The 17482-nt window shown below is 37.5% G+C and overlaps 3 protein-coding genes across 3 annotated transcripts; 1 reads left to right on the top strand and 2 right to left on the bottom strand.

Annotated features, from left to right (window-relative positions):
• Positions 1-1691: 1691 nt before the first annotated feature.
• On the bottom strand, positions 1692-9484 carry LOC141833993 (uncharacterized). Its single transcript, XM_074721464.1, has 5 exons — positions 9385-9484; positions 3593-3933; positions 2509-2536; positions 2372-2398; positions 1692-1932 (listed from the first exon to the last, which is right to left on the bottom strand). The coding sequence occupies exons 1-5, from the start codon at positions 9482-9484 to the stop codon at positions 1895-1897; spliced, it is 534 nt and encodes a 177-aa protein (XP_074577565.1). The 3' UTR covers positions 1692-1894.
• Positions 9485-11815: 2331 nt separating this feature from the next.
• Positions 11816-15862, top strand: LOC141833532 (VAN3-binding protein-like). Its single transcript, XM_074721006.1, has 7 exons — positions 11816-12129; positions 12434-12547; positions 14173-14566; positions 14654-14905; positions 14986-15035; positions 15117-15174; positions 15249-15862. The coding sequence occupies exons 1-7, from the start codon at positions 11863-11865 to the stop codon at positions 15455-15457; spliced, it is 1344 nt and encodes a 447-aa protein (XP_074577107.1). The 5' UTR covers positions 11816-11862; the 3' UTR covers positions 15458-15862.
• A 369-nt stretch (positions 15863-16231) lies between these two features.
• LOC141832971 (uncharacterized) lies at positions 16232-17097 on the bottom strand. Its single transcript, XM_074720337.1, has 4 exons — positions 16994-17097; positions 16760-16917; positions 16588-16668; positions 16232-16509 (listed from the first exon to the last, which is right to left on the bottom strand). Exons 1-4 carry the CDS (start codon positions 17064-17066, stop codon positions 16375-16377), a joined length of 447 nt encoding a protein of 148 aa, XP_074576438.1. The 5' UTR covers positions 17067-17097; the 3' UTR covers positions 16232-16374.
• Between the last annotated feature and the right edge of the window lie 385 nt (positions 17098-17482).

Raw genomic sequence — 17482 nt, forward strand, 5'->3', positions numbered from 1 at the left:
CAACACGTAGACCTGTAAATATAAATGAAACCCTACACGAAAGAAGGAACGATGGAATGATTTGTCTAAGGGCAATGGCCACCTGGATTATTGGGAGTAGCAGTACAGCCAGATGAACCTGAAGGAGGTACTGAATCTTTCTTGAGCTCAAATATCAGCGCACCGGCTTCCAGCTCGACCACGTCGAACGGCACCAACCGGCGTCCATGACTCGATGCCGGCGATGCCACAAGGAGGAGGAAGACCATGATCAAGCAGTGATTCATCTTTGCGGTATGTGGCAAGATGTTTTTGATCGATGGAATGCATGAGGAAGGTTAAGGCCTTTATATAGCCATTAGTATGATCATCTGAGGGATTCAAATTTCAACCCGGCATTTTACGTGAAGAAGACTTGGACCGGACTGGACCGGAATTAATGTTAATGTCCGGTGCAATAAGCTAGTGGCTTATTCCGTGAGCTCAAGAATTTGACTAAAAAAATGCCTCTAGAGTATAACTGAGTTGATTACGATGGAGCATTGCAGGAGAATTTGACTAGAAAATATTTTGGCATTCATTCAATTACGAGAAATTCAAATAAAATTTAGTTACTGCAAGGTTTCAAAGAAATTTCTCCATCAAGTGCGTGTTTTAAAGTTTAGAAGACAAAGTCAGTTATAGGGAAACTCAGTCGAAATTTTGAATCAACTTATTTGTCTGACTCAGAGTTGGGAGTCAAGACCATTACGTAATGAACGGATTAAACGTTCGTGAAGTCAACGGAAATTGGGAAATTGTGAAGTAGTCAAACGACTTGGCGTTTGTTTGGGAGTTCGTTGATAGGTCAAAGGAAGAATAATCTGGTGCTTATATAGATTTCATTTGGAGAGTGAAAGGACCGGACGTTGTTTGGGGTGTTGACTTATTTGTAGGACACTACAAAAATTAACGGAAATAGTGACGTACTAATTCCGTCGCTAACCGAGGTTAACGACCGACTAGCGACGGAAATCGACCGTCGTAAAAAATTCGGTCGCTGACGTCATCATAGCGACGGAATTTAAAATTCCGTCGCTAATTAGCGACGGAATTAAAATTCCGTCGCTAAATTTAGAGACGGAATTAATTTCCGTCGCTAATAATTAGCGACGGAAATTAATTCCGTCTCTAAATTTAGAGACGGAATTTTAATTCCGTCGCTAATTAGCGACGGAATTTTAAATTCCGTCTCTAATTTAAAGGGGAAAAATTAAAAAAAAATCATTTTTAGCGACGGAATTTTAATTCCGTCGCTAATTAGCGACGGAATTTTAAATTCCGTCTCTAATTTAAAGGGAAAAAATTTAAAAAAAAATCATTTTTAGCGACGAAATTTTAAATTCCGTCGCTAATTAGCGACGGAATTTAAAATTCCGTCGCTAATTTAAAGGGAAAAAATTAAAAAAAATCATTTTTAGCGACGGAATTTTAATTCCGTCGCTAATTTAAAGAAAAAAAATTTAAAAAAAATATTTTTAACGACGGAATTTTAAAAAAACTTAAAGAAAAAAAAATTAAAAAAAAATCATTTTATTTTTTATTTTATTTTTTGTTTTAATTCCCTGTAATCCCCTGTTTACAACAAAAAAAAAGAATAGACACCTGGCAGTCATAACAAACACAATCACAGTAACAGAAACCCAACAGATTTACATGACAAACAGTGGAAAACTAAATATTATTAAGCTACCAAATTTACAAAACCCAACATATTTTGTCAAATTCTACAGTCACAAATTGTACCAACTTAATCCAAGACATAGATTTACAAAATAACAGTGAAAATAATCAAAATGATTCGGATAGTAGAGTGCTGAAAGACTGATCACTAGTCTTCTTTGAGATTTCATCCTTATGTGCCCGTCTCACAAAATTAACTATAGGATGCTTTCAATGTAGAAATTTCATTACCTGCATGATGAAACCATGATCATTAACAAAGTTAATGTGTATCACATCAAGTCAACTATGGAGGTTTACTAGGATAGGAATTAGCATGGAGGAATGGCTACCAATCAATATCAAAGCCATAGTTACAGTATACTTTCCCCTTCCAACAGATCACAAATAAATTCATGCAACAATTAAATATCTGATACGAAGAGGCAAGAATTCATAATAAAACTAGAAATAAACATACCTTGAGTTGGGCCGGCAGAAAAGGCTTACTAATACATAAAGTATTAAGTCATTTTCAGAAGATTGAAGGTTGTTTCACTATGCAATTATACTAAATTTTACAAAATGGCAGAACAACATGCAGTTATACCATAATCTGATGAACATAGTATTTGAACAACTTATTACTCTATTATTCATGATTCATGATGAACATAGTATTTGAACTTACACATTTCCAGTTGCCTCCAACAAAAAACTGCAGTAACATAGAAAATCATGAATATAAAACTGCAGTAAGTTTTGGAGAAAATAATGAATATAAAATGAAGATGGAAAGAAATCCAATGTAAAACAAACTGAACTTACACATTTCCAGTTGCCTCCAACAAAAAAACTGCAGTAACATAGAAAAGGCAAAATATCAGATGCAGCAGCGATGATAAGTATATAAAAAAACTGCAATGCCATTCCAGTAAGAGGAGCAATCATCAACAAGAATTGAGAACATATAAACTAGTGTAAAAAAACAGATTTTCCAATAATTAATGATAAATAAGGGGTAGGATAACAAAGCAGATCTAAACCAGATTAACTAAAGGGAGCATCATGGCAACTCTCACAAAAGGAATACAATTATACAAACCAAGAATGCACTAGAAAAATAACATGTGCTCAGCTGAAGCATATGTGTTACAATTATACAAACCAAGAATGCACTATAAATGGTAGACATGTGTTAAAAAAAATTATATGAATAAATAAAAAGGAATAACATAAATACTTACCACCCTGCCACTACGCGCAAAACAGTCCGGCGACCGGGTGCTGATGACTGATCAGACATTTTTATATCTACAAAATAACATTACAACACATACAGATTTTGATATAAATACACATACACATTTTTCCATCGCCATTCTGTAGTATATTTGTTGTGAATTATCTTGTTCAATACGATAAATTTGATTGCGTATGTATTTCTCGAAATGTAAGAAACAACTAGAAATGATAGTGAGATAGAAATAATTATATCTCAAATTTGCTTTCCTAATCATATATCTCAAACTGCCTTGCTCTTCTTTCGAAAATTTAGAATGCTAGTATGCAGCTTAACAAGTTGGAATCGGAACACTGCAAGTCATGGAGACCTGCTTCGCCATTACCACCACCTGGAGCTTAGTTGAAGAAGGCGCCAGGATGAATCAAATCAAAAGCTTAGTTGAAGAACACTGCCAAAAGCTCCCCCCCCCCTAAAATGAACTGATATTTGCCTATACTGCCACATGCATGCCCAAAAAACAAACCCTAAATCAACAAGTAAAGATGGGCGCAAATCATGATCAAACAACAAGTATACTGCCATTCATCTTCCTGATCAAACAACAAAAGGAAATCACAAAAACCCTAAAAGAAACAAGTAAAAGATGGGCGCAAATCAGCATTTTACCTTAGCTTGTTGGAGTGCTGGGACGAATGACGGGGCCGGGCGAGCGCTGGAGGAAAGCCGACGCGAGCAGGCGAGCGCTGGAGGCCGGCCGGGCACGAGCAGGCGAGCGCTGGAGTAAAGCCGACGGCGGGCGGGCGAGCGCTGGAGGAGAACAGAGGCGGGCGGGCGAGCGCTGGAGGAGAACAGAGGAGGTCGAGCGCGGGAGGACTGGCTGCCGGGGCCGGCCGATCGCGCGGGCGAGACGCGTCGGAGGGGGGAGTTTCGCGAAGAAGAGAAGCGGTCGGGAAGAAGAGAAGCGGTCACGAAAAACCCTAAGTAGCGTCGGCCGAAACCTTTACTTCCTTTTACCGATAAAATTATTAAAACTTTTTATAATAAAATTTTTAATACCTTTTAACTTTTACCGATTAAATTATTAATACTTTTTATAATAAAATTTTTATTACCTTTTACCTTTTACCGATTAAAATTATTAATTCTTTCTATAATAAAATATTTAATACCTTCTACCTTTTACCGATTAAAATTTGCGACGGAAAAAAATTCCGTCGCTAATTAGCGACGGAATATTAATTCCGATTCTAATTAGCGACGGAATATTAATTCCGTCGCTAATTAGCGACGGAAATTAATTTCCGTCGCTATAATTAGAGACGGAATTTATTTCCGTCGCTATAATTAGCGACGGAATATTAATTTCCGTCACTAATTAGAGACGGAATATTAATTTCTGTCGCTAATTAGCGACGGAATTAATATTCCGTCGCTAATTAGCGACGGAATTTTTTTTCCGTCGCAAATTAGAGACGGAAATTAATATTCCGTCTCTAATTATAGCGACGGAAATTAATTCCGTCGCTAATTCCGTCGCTATTTCATGATTTTTTTGTAGTGGGATTCAAAGTTGACTTGAAATGGAAGAGGTCAACTGCGTGTTTTACGCGATAGCATGCAGTTAATATGAATATTTATTGTCAAGTCAATTGGGAATGTAACCACATGACTTGGACGATTCTTCTTCTTCTTATTATTATGCGTTCGAAAAAAATAAATAATAATAATAAAGTTTGAAATTGAGAACTATCGGTATTGAAAGAAAAATGTAAAAATTTACTCGGTGACTGAGTTATTAGAGTTTAGTTTACGGAATAGAAGAAAAAGAAAAATACCTATAATAATATAATAATAGAAAAGATGTAAATTTTCATATGTATGATTTTGTTGTCATAGCTTAGTTGCATAATTTATTTCAATCAATTGATAAATCTATGATTATATTTTGGTTGATTTTATCATCATCCCGATCGATCAAATTAGTCGACTAGATTAATTGTTTGAATTTATTTAAATTGCTCGAGCCGCTCAATTTGTTTGAATTCTCTAGCCCATTTAATTGTTCAATTTATTAACTTGGCTAGCCCATGTGACTGCTTTATTCAGTAGATCTTGCTTGAGTTGTTTGTTTGGAACGTTTAAACCATATGGCCCATGTGACTCCATTAATGAATTTGAACCAATTAAACTATGTTGGTGCAATCGAACTCCATTAATAAATTTGAACCAATTAAATTATATTAGTGCAATCGACCTTAGGTGTTGACCAAGCTAAAATTGATTCGAGTTGAATTTCGATTTTAATCAATATATAGTTTGATACTTTGATGTCAAGTAGGTTAAGGTTGATTGAACACTTGATGTAAAAAAAAAGTCTAAGTGGATGAAGGTTGATCAGACACTTGATGATCGAAAGTCCAACGGAAAGTTGACAAAAAAAATCTAAATGAGTCAAGTTTGACTGGATACTTAGTGATCAGCAGTTCAATAGAAAGTTGATAACATAAAAGTTTAAATGAGTCATGGAGGATCGAACACTTGACACGAGATAAAAAATTCAAATATATCATAGAGGACCGGACACTTGACACGAGACAGAAAGTACAAGTGGGTCATGAAAGATCGGACGCTTGATACAAGATAAAAAGTCCAAATGGATCATGAAGAATCAGACACTTGACGCAAGACTGAGAAGTACAAGTGGGTCATGGAAGAACGGAACACTTGGCACAATACGAAAAGTCCAAGTGGATCATGGAGGTTTGAACACTTGGTATGAGACCGAAAGTGCAAGTGGGTCATGAAGGACCGAACACTTGGTGATGAGGAAAGTCTTGACAGATCAAGGTTGAATGGATGTTAGACAACGTGAAGTCCCAACAGGTCACAAATGATTGGATGTTAGATAGAGAAAGTCCTAACAAGTCAAGGTTGACTAGATGTTAGATAACGAGAAGTCACAACATGCCACAGATGACAAGATGTTGGTCAGAGTAAGTCCTGACAGGTCAAGGTTAACAGGATGTTAGGCAACAAGAAGTCCCAGCAAGTCATAGATGACTGGATATTGGGTAAAGAAAGTCCTAGTAGATTGAGATCAATCAAATGTAACACCGAGAAAGACAAGAATTCGACCTTGAAAATGGTAAAATTATGGTTAGCAATTGACAAACCCTAAACTTGGAATTCCAGGTTTGCTTCTTGGGCAATTGACTGGATTGATAGTTTATTGGCCAGCGAATAAAACGTGTTGGAATTCAATCGATTGGGGCAATTGATTACTCAACTGTGGCCAACAAACAAAAGGTCTCAGAATTGATTAATGGTTCATTAGGAACTTCCAATCAATTAGTTAAATAAAATAGTCGTTCACCGTGTTTAAATGATCGGATCCAACGTGACAATCAATTGGTGAGTAAGATCAATGAATTGGTAGGCAGCTTTCAGCCCAATGTCAACCCTAGAAAAGAAGGTTTCGCACAGAGGAAACAGAGTCGATTTTTGGAGATTCTGAGATAAAGTGTTACTGTACATTTCATTTGTAAATTAGTGATTTTCACTTTTATTTATATTTACATTCTTATTTTTTGTTGTATTATTGTATTCTTATAAGAACAAGATTGTAAAAGGCTTCTCCACCTCCGAAAGGTATCTGAAAAAGAGGCATTCACAATAGAGAGAGATCGTAGAAGTAGATCCTTAGATTAATTATCTCCAGGAGACATATACTAAATAAAATTATGATAGCATGCCCTGCCTTGAGGTAGCATCAATATTTCCGTGAGCCAACAACTTGTGCAATCATTATATTCAAAGCTTGTCAACTAAGGATCCAAAGAAAAAAAAAGGGCAAAAATTTAAAAGCACCCTTATTTTTATTACCGTTAAAAGTTTTTTTATCAAAAATATTCTAATTTAAACAAATGTAATTCAATATTATTATAATATTAATTTACGTTGATTAAAATTATTTTAATATATATTATGATTTACAACTTAATTATAATAGTTGTGATTTAAAATTATAACTGTTATAATTTATAATAATTATGATTATAAATGCTACAATTATGCTATTTGGATCAGAAAAATAAAATGATTTTGATTATGTAATTTTGATAAGTAGTAATTTTGATAAGTTAAAAAAATGTTAAACCAATTTACTTTAATTCATTGTAACAATGGTTCTATATTAGAATAGATGACAAATATAATAGCATGTTTTTTTAATTCTTTTAAAAATAAGAACATGATGATAAAATTAAGGGTGCACTTTTAATTTGTTTCCAATTTAATTAACTAAGAATTAACAAAAGAGCTGATTTTTAATAAACATCTAGAAAACTTTTATATTGATAATTTTGTATGCCCAAAAGCGTTCGTTTTAATGAAATTAAATCCAAAGTAATTAAACCTTAGTGGTTTGATATTCTAGGAATTAGAAATTTTTTGGTAAATAAATTATTAAGATGTGCATCACATCTTAATTATGTTAAAATGAAAAAAAAATCAAATTCATTCACTAAATTCATAAAACTTTAAACTAAACTATTTCGTCCACTAATTTCTTGATATTCCTTCTGATTATTATTATTATTATTTATATTTTGGATAAACCACATGACAAGAAAAGGCCCCACTCGATTAATTGTGTACATCACATCGAGTACACGTGATCCTGCCTTGTTGAATAATATAAGACAAATCCCTAATTAAATATATATCATAATCAGAATGTGATGCATTCTAATAATTGAAAATCATGTTCCTAGCTACTTGATGGGAAATTTTTATTTTATTTACAGCGAAATTTACATCTACCACACCACACCACATCTAAAGAAAATTCTAAAATACCTTGTAATTAAATTAAACAAAAACAGGAAATTAAAGAAATAAAACAAATTAATTAGAAGATATATATATATATATATATACTTGTAAATAATTCATATAATTGGCCTCTGCATGACAGAGGGTTGTCAGTGACGATCAATCAATAAATAGTCTAAGGATAATGATATGAAAGGTAATTGTTTCGATTTGAGATAATCTTAGAATGATTCATCAAACATCTGATTTTTTATCTAATTTTTTTATTGACGGAGTCATACAGAGTCCGTGAGCAACTGAAGAAGACAAGGTTCTCGTAAAACTTCAAAGAGCATAAAGAATGTTAAAATGGAGGTCAGGAATGCCTTGACTCAGCCACTACAACGTCCAAGTCAGTTTGTCTGGAGATGGAGAAGAAGAAGAACAGGAGTAATGAATTGTAAGGAAAGGCTAAGGCGTACGTGTGTTTGCGTTTGCATACTTGGGCACGTGGGAAGTGAGGTTCTTTTATAGAGTCATTTGTAGAGATGTCTCATTAATGGTAAGAAACATATCCCTTAGCGGTAGGGAAGGGTCTCATCACCCATGTTTAGTATGGTAAAAGCTCATGCTATATTAAATGTGGTAGGTGATCTACCATTGAGTACTTTACCATTCCACATATCGCTCAGGCGGTTGTCAAGCGAGATGAGTGAATGAAATAGTGATGATGAAGTAGAGCTATTTGGGTAGGAGTGTCGCCTCAGTCCCGAGATGAGTGAATGAAACAGTAATGATGAAGCAGAGCTATTTGGGTAGGAGTGTCGCCTCAGTGGGACTGAGACGACTAAGAAGTTGACTTCCGTAGGAGAGACCATGCAGTTGAAGAGGTATAAAGCCGGGCGAGCACAGAGTCTGTCAATTGGGCATGGAATATGTCGGATCTGGAGTCAGTTGAGAGTGGAGTCTGTCGGGTCCAGAGTCAGTCGAGCATGGAGTCTATCGGGCCCGGAGTCAACCGGGAGAGAAGTGTGTCGGCCATATCCAACATGTTATTTCCACGTGAACCAAATTTTGACTTTCTTAATCACGACATATCAATCCATAACATAACAGCAGTGTTACGTTGCTCAAAGTTTTGTGGTTCATTCTTAATTACCCGTAGCTCGGCATATTAATGGTGTGGCCCTCGTGATCACCTCCCACCAGCTGCATTCGATCGCAACGTACGTGCTAATGCTGGATTGTGAGGTGGGGAATACATATGCATGTAGCTAGCTAGCTAGGTGATGTGGCCGGATCACATGAACTTAACTTGACGTGGTCCGTGCTAGCATGCAAGCGTCTTTAATGCCCAGTGCACCAGAAAGATAAGATATATACTAGTTACTTAATTACATATATCACGACCACACAAGACTTATCGATACTGGCTAGCTAGCTAGGCATGCATTGTTCAGCGATGGTGATCGAGCGTTATATAGTTCAATTCCATGTTGAGTACGGTACGTTCATCGATCGATCGATCTCTTCTTAGTATAACATTCCTTATTCATCGATCGATAGACAATGCTCGTGAAATTAATTCTTGCAACAGGCGACCCGCGACGCAGCGATTGTGCATGCTCGACCGTCGAGCGACGTACGGTTGAACAAGACGACGACGACGACGATGTCACAAAGGAGATAGCAGAGCAGAGGTGTCGTCTGCCGGGTGGTAGATGCAGGCCAGCGCAGCGATTGCATGCGGTGACTCGACCCCCATGTCCACTTCCATGCTCATCATGGGCCCCAGCACGGTCAGGTGCCTGTGCCGTCGGACAGGAAATTTATAGGTCCACCGTTAATTACAGATCATATATTCTTCTTTACACGGCAAGTAATAATTCATGCTGCTGAGCCCATGATTCCATGCTCATGTCCAAGACGACATGACCTGATTTGATGCTGGCTGACGATCATCAGTATGATATACATGATCACAGCCTAAACATGCTGAGCTGAGCCTAGCTATATAACATAGCCTCCCGTGCTAACCATGAGCTAGATTTGTCACCGTAGAATTCTGCTGGAAAGGCACGCACGGAGCAAGCAAGCCCCACGCCGGTCTCATCACATGATCAGCTGGCCGGTGACAGTGAAGGGACAGGCTGAGATGTTTTCAGATTCATCTACAGAATTGATTTCTCATCGCCCTCTTGTCTTCTCAGTACTCCAATCCCTACGCTTATATCGCCACCAGCAGCAGCTGGAGCTGCTAGTACGCCATTAATACACGTCTCTCCTCCTCTTCATATATATCCTAATCATATACACTACCTGAGAAACTTTGGAAAGCTTTGCACACTGCACCTTTCGTGAGCTCCTCCCTTCCTTCCTTCCTTAAGCAATTACTTAATTGCCAGGAGTAATTAAGCTTGCCAATGGTTGTTGTGACGCAACATTCTTCAGTACTTGGTTTCAGAGGACAGTGAATTAATGTTTCGAGATGGCGATGGGTGGCCTGCAGTCTTCGCTAGCTGATGATGATCCCCAGATGCCTCTGTCTCCTCAATTATTAATTTCCTCTGGTTCATATTTGAAGGCAGTAAAAAGAAAAAAGAAGAACAAATTTTTAATTGAGAGATCGATCAAGTTAATTGAATCAATATATATAATTATATTAGAGAGAGGTTAATTTCAGAAAGGAAAGGAGCTAGACAAGGACGTACTGATCAATATCAAAATCTATCCAAAGAATTCAAATGATTTCTGAATCCCATTCTAAAGGGACAACTCAGACCATTTCCCTCAAAAGGATGAGTTTGAGAAAGTTTCGAGGATTGCCGACAATATTATATTATTATTAAAATTAAATTAAAAAAAAATTGTTAAAATTAAAATGGTTGGGAGCACAAGAAAGGCTGCATCATCATGGTTAAAACGTTCATTCCTCCAAGCGTACGTACTTAATTGCCTTTGAAAGAATGCGTTCAACTCAAGCCTAATTAATTATTTGTCGTGTCATATTAATATTTTGAGTGTTTTGATCACAAGCTATTCTTATTTTGATCAGTGTTTTTTTTATTATCTTGCTAATTTATGTCGTGTCTCAATTAATTAATCTAATAAGTGACACATATATTGCACATCATATAGTGGGCCAACATTATATTGTAAGTGTGGTCGAGAATTCCGATGCAATTAATTACACTTATTCACTTTTTCTTGTTGAGATTTTGATTGATTTAAATTCCGTAATTATTTGGTGATCAATCGCTTTGTGCATATTTACTACCAATACATAATTATTTATTTATAATAAATTATAAAGAATTGTCGTATCATCCTAATCCTTGAGAAATTAAATACACAGGGACCCATGACTTTATTGTAGATTTCTATGATTGATTCTACGCGTGACTGTTTTTAAATTTGTCATTTATATGCGCAAACAAAACAAAATTTAGATTCTAAAAGCTTTTTTTTTTCATGTGTTTGTTTTGATTAAACTACTTTTGCATTTTTTTAGAAAAAAATGATATTATTTTTACTATTTTTTGTTAAGTAAAACACCATCCCTTTGCATATGTACAAGTCATTTTCTATAGAAATATGTCTATTTTTCTAAAAATAATTTGACCTTAAATTAATTTAGATCAAAAGTTAAAATTTCAAATTGATTTATAAATTATTGTAGACTTTTAAAGATGAATTTTTTGATCATTATAAGTTTTTAGGTACGGTAAATAAAATATTAATATAAAATATTAATGCACTGCGGAATGAATGAAGAATTAAATATTTGCAGATATTTTACACATTTGAAATGATTTTTATTTATTTTAAAATTAAGTGCACTCATTGGTGGTTAGCAGTCTTGTATAATTTTCCTATTTAAATTGGATATTTATTTATTATGCTAAAATATTTAATTAGGTTTTTTTAGGATAAGAGGACCGAGTCGAACCGGGTTGTTTTTAGGAAATTGATTAAACCGACCGGTCCAATTCGGTTCTTAGGAACCGTCTTCTTGGCCACCTCTGCCTCTATAAAATTGCACTTCCCTCTTCCTCCACACTACTCCCCTCTGCCACTGCATTGCTACTATAAATACTCCGGTACCGCCGCCTCGCTCCACTGCCATGGACGAAGTCAGGGCGCCGAGCTGGGCAACCGAGGGCCTCCGCCAGCCGGAGCTCCCTGGGGACCCTATGGAGTTCCTCTCCCGATCCTGGAGCGTCTCCGCCCTCGAGGTCTCCAAGGCCCTCGCGCCGACGCCCCCGCCGCCACAGGGCATGATCCTAGAAGAGGACGCTGAAGAACCCTCGCCTGCCATCGCCGGGAACCCCTTCTCCTTCGCCTCCTCCACTACCTCGCAGATGATTTTGGAGCGGATAATGTCGCAGTCGGTGGGTTTGAGCCCCCCCAAATAATCCGATCCCTTTTTATTCTGATACATGCTGTCGAAAAACGAGGATTTTTTAGGTTTTGTTTCTGTTTGCGAAATTTGGTAGTGGTGTGGCTCATGGCAATAGATTCTTCCACCTAGTGGATGATTTCAAGTATAACTGCTTTAGAACAGAACCGGAGGATTTATTGTCTCCTCCTTTCGAACTCTCAAGATCTGTTGTGGGAGAAATTAGCCCATCACACAGATCAGATTCGTTGTTTCTGGTGCTCTGTTCTTAATCCCCTGCTCTTGGACACTGGCAGGAAGTGTCTCCTCTGACGTCTGGCCGGCTTTCTCACAGCAGCGGCCCTCTCAACGCCGGAGGATCGCTCTCCGACAGCCCTCCAGTCTCCCCCTGTGAAATGGATGAGCTCAAGGTTCTTTCTTCTCTCCAACATTATACATGCCATGTCCTTGTTCTTCCATCATTTATTTACTTTGTTAAAACCAATGCTTTTGTTATTCTGTTGAGGCGTGTAAAAGAAAACAAAAAAAGGGAAGAAAACTTACTAGCATTTCATATGTTATTTTAATCTACATCTAGCATATAGTCTAGATTCTACTACTCTTAGCTGCCCGAGGACCAGCTTATGGTTTGTAATTTACAGAAATAGAAGAAACAAATGGTTTCTTTGGAAGATGGAAGAGCACTGAAGACAAAGCCATCAAGTTATGAATTGCCTTTTGTTAATTTTGTTTAGAGGGAAACAAAGTAAAAGAATAAAGAGAAAGACGAAAACACTTTCTCTTCTTTCGATACATCACCTGGCAAATCTATTACCCTTCTAGTTATTAAATGACTCTTTTAGTGTTTTTATAGTCAGGAAGGGAGACCAGCCCTGTCCTTTTTCTTGTTTTCAGATTTTGCTCCTTTATTTTATGCAATTTCTAGAATTCTAATCCTCCACTTGTCACCTACTGTAACTTAGATAGCCAAAATTTTCAACAGACATTGGCCTTAATATTTGTTTACAGTGTTTTTTTGTGTGTGATTGCTCCTATCATTGAAATCCATGAATTGTCTTCACCATTTATTATGATTTTTTGGCACCGAATGGTCAGTGAACCCAAAATTGCATCCTGATGAATAAAATAAGGCCATTTCTTTGGTCTGATTGCCCTCTCTGTGCAAGGTCTGCATCGGACCGTGGAGTTTGTTTTGCTTTAGGTCAAAGACGACCTGTGCCTCTCAGTGCTTGTCTGGGTAAAGAAGCAAACCTTGTCAGTAAAAGCAAAACAGCATCTCAGTTCTTTGCCTCCTCCATCTCTTTATTTACTGTACTGTTGCATGCCTTGTCCTTACTTAACTTATTTGGCGTCTTTCGTCCTGCATGTAATAGGAAGGTTAGCATTATCATTTAAGAAGTTTGTCCCTATTTACCAACTTCATGACAAATTTGCATCTCCTCTCCAATGATACTATTCTCTGGCCAATCCCATGTACAATAGCTCCAGCTAATCCTTTGTCCTGCAAATGCTTCTTTTCTCCTATTTACTGAACACAAGTTGTTGACCATGCATTGCTTGCAAGAAAGATGTAAACTAATTAAGAGATTATTTCCGTATTCGCTTAAATCATTTGGTCTCAAAACGAAATAAGATTAATAGAATTTGTTAATTTGAGATTTCTGTTGCATGTAGAATGAGTAGAATAAAAACAGAGAGTATTTCGATTATGCTAAAATTCTAGGGCCAGTTTAGTAAAAAGTAGAAAAAAAAGTACCTAATGTTTTCAATTGGTTATTGTTTCTCAAACTCAAATGTGTACTTGGCAATAAAGTAAGAAGTCAAATTATGCTTATAGCTTTTTGTACATATTATGCTCATAGGTGTAGATATGTGGCTTTCTTTGAATTCCAATAGTCTTCTTGACGATCAGTTATTGAGGGAATCAGATTCTCTTGTATATATGTCTTAGTTGGTTTCTAATCTAAGCTCTTATACGATCAGTTACTAAAGAAATGAGAATTATTTGGTTTTTGGTGTCATGTAACCAATACAGTCGTACCGGGGCAATAACACTCCCAAGCCTCAGCACCACAGAGTAGCCAGCAAGACGGTAGGAAGGTGGCTCAAGGACAGGAGGGAGAGGAAGAAAGAGGAGACTCGGGCACAGAATGCACAGCTTCATGCCGCAGTTTCAGTGGCCAGTGTTGCTGCAGCAGTTGCTGCTGTCGCAGCTGCAACAGCCGCCGCCTCAGGATGTGGAAAAGATGATCGTGCTACCAGGATTGATATGGCAGTCGCATCAGCTGCCACTCTTGTTGCCTCACAGTGTGTGGAAGCTGCAGAGTTGATGGGCGCAGAGCGTGAGCACCTGGCTTCTGTCGTCGGTTCTGCTGTTAACGTAAGGACTCCTGGAGATATCGTTACTCTCACTGCAGCTGCTGCTACGGGTAATTTCAAGTTTAATTTAACAAACATTTGAAATCAGAATTGGCTATACATTTGGATTGAGTTCATGAGAATTAATGGATTGGCAGCACTGAGAGGGGCAGCGACTTTGAAGGCAAGGGCGCTCAAAGATGTGTGGAACATTGCTGCAGTGATACCTGTGGAGAAGGGAACACTGAATAATCACAACCACCAACGCCAAAACAATCGACGAAAGGAACTAGAAAGCAATGGCAGTGGCTTTATTGATGAGCTTATTCCCGAGGAAGATAACTTCTTAGGCATTTGCAGCCAGGAATTCCTTGCCAAGGGAACCGATCTCCTAAAACGCACTCGAAAAGGTATCGACCAAATGCCAAGTTCAGAATTTTTGTAAGGGACTTGATTTTTGAGTTCCTTATGAGAATTGTTCAAATTTTAGGTGCACTTCACTGGAAGATAGTCTCGGTCCACATTAATCACTTGGGTCAGGTAAATTGCTGTTCTTGATCAATCAAATTGATCAATATTTTTAAATGCTGATTATGACAAATTTGGGTACCGTTTTTGTAGGTGATACTGAAGACGAAGAGTAAGCATGTTGCTGGGACTATTACCAAAAAGAAAAAGAGTAGGTTCCCTCACACCTCCAGACTTTCAATTTCTCCATGTGTGGCTAATTGGGGTGTTCTCTTTTAATTGCAGGTGTGATCATAGATGTCTGCAAGGACGTCCAGGCATGGCCAGGGCGGCACCTGCTGGAAGGCGGCGAGCTACGTCGGTACTTTGGCTTGCGGACAGCGGAGCACCGTGTCATTGAATTTGAGTGTTTGAACGACAGGGACCATGAGTTGTGGACACATGGAGTAGCGAGGCTCCTCAGCATTGTTAATGAGAAGAAGAACCTGATCTGACTGTGGCAGCTGCTGCCGACACTTACTAGATCTAGCACCAGATCAGAGAAGAGAAGGCTGTGCATGACCCACTTGAATTAATTGAGAAGCTGGATAAGAATGATTACGATCAGATAATGTCTGTGAAGAAGAGGGTTCTCCATTTGTAAAGTCTCAGATATAATTTAGATCTCAAGAACTACTGAAGATTACCAATCCCTCGCATACTTTTAACTTTTCCTAGACATGTATAGATCTAGATTGTGCTCCTCTTCTGATAGAGTTCGAATCCGATTGTGCAAAACACTGCTGGACTCTACAGAAGGTTCAATATCTCATGAATTGGGAATATTGTTTTATAGTTTTTTAGCTTTTGGAATGATGGAATGTATGACTCTTTGAAGTAGTGGTTAATTGGATGAATAATTATAGTCTCCTAATAACAAAAAGGTAGGCGTGCAGTCGATCAGAAAACGCAGCCTTGTCTGCGTTTTCAGATTACATTGACTGCTTCAAGGAAGAACAAATCGAAGTAGATAAGAATTTATTGATGATGAAGAAGTCAATCGCACCAATAACTTCACTAGCATTTGACGTTGAAGGAGTGTAGCTTTACAGTGGACTTTTCTATTCAGATGATCAATTACTTTTACATGTTTTGTTTTGTTCTAAGTTCATCATGTTCTTACAAGTAGATGGTGCAAGTAATAATGAAGCAGTTCCAAAGAGTTTTAACTCCTTATTTTGGAGGTGGAAGACAGTTTTTTTAGTTCAAGAGTCATTTTTGCTTCGAAATTTCAATCAAAAAAAGCTTTAGAAATTTATGCTCTGTATCTTCTCTGTCAGAAATTACAGAAGAAAAAAAAGGTGGTCAGAGATGTAAACCTTTCAAAACCTACACAATTCTACAAACAAGAACCTCTCAAATTCCATTTTTTCTATAAAGATGTCATCATCTTCACAAATTCCTCGTAGTTTACTTGCCCATCTCCGTCTAAGTCTGCCTCCTTGATCATTTGATCCACCTCCTCGTCTGTCAGTTTCTCTCCCAGACTTATCATCACATTCTTCAACTGCAAAATCATACAATTTCGCCTTCTTTAAATTGCAAAAGTCTACGCTAACAAAACTAGATATGAACTCGATCTCACCTCATTCTTGGAGATGAAACCATTTTGATCTTTGTCAAACACTTTAAATGCCTCCCTCACTTCCTCTTCTGAATCAGTCTCCTAATTATTACAAGCCAACAACAATAAATCTCCTGTGTAATGACTATTAACTCAACAAGCTACACAAAAATAGCATGCTGACACTACTTACATTCATTTTTTTAGCCATGAAGCTCAAGAACTCTTCGAACTCGATCGCTCCGCTGCCGTCCTCATCGACCTCATTTATCATTTCATGCAACTCATTCTCGGTAGCCCTCAATCCTAATGAGTTGATCATCATCGAGAGCTCACCCATTGTAATGCAACCTAAGGAACCAAACATGATTTAGCACAATTAACCAAAATGGAGTTCTCAGTCAGAGGATAGGAATCAAGAACAAACCATCTCCATCTCGATCGAAGAGGCAAAAGGTTTCGTGGGATTCGATAATTTGTTCCTTGGTGATGAGACCCATATATCTAAAAAAAAGACAGAATTCAAGTGTTTGAAAATCTCGAGTTGTGAGGAACTAGCAAACATTCATGGAGTTTATATAGCCTTATAGTTTAGTCTGCAAAACTCCATTTGATAGTCAACGGCTTCCCACACGGGCAAGGTAGATTTGGTCAGGTCCACCAAACCGAGTTGCCTTGATCGAGACTTGTCATTTATTTCGGGTCAAATTATCTGATTGCAGGGAATATAATTCAGCATTGCGTTTGGTTGACTTTGTGTTGCTTGCATTCTCGCAGAGGATGAGTTGGAATTGGGCTCGTCGCATGGAAATGTAAACAAAATCAGTCGAACCGTCTGACAGCTAGCTCGACGACTTCGTCAGCAGATCTAGCTTTTTGACTAGATTCTCATCTTCTAGTAGCTGCTCGCCCGTAA

The sequence above is a fragment of the Curcuma longa genome, chromosome 8 (genome assembly GCF_044706935.1).
Source record: "Curcuma longa cultivar G26 ecotype Majalengka, Jawa Barat chromosome 8, ITB_CL_G26_1.1, whole genome shotgun sequence".
NCBI classification, from domain to species: domain Eukaryota; kingdom Viridiplantae; phylum Streptophyta; class Magnoliopsida; order Zingiberales; family Zingiberaceae; genus Curcuma; species Curcuma longa.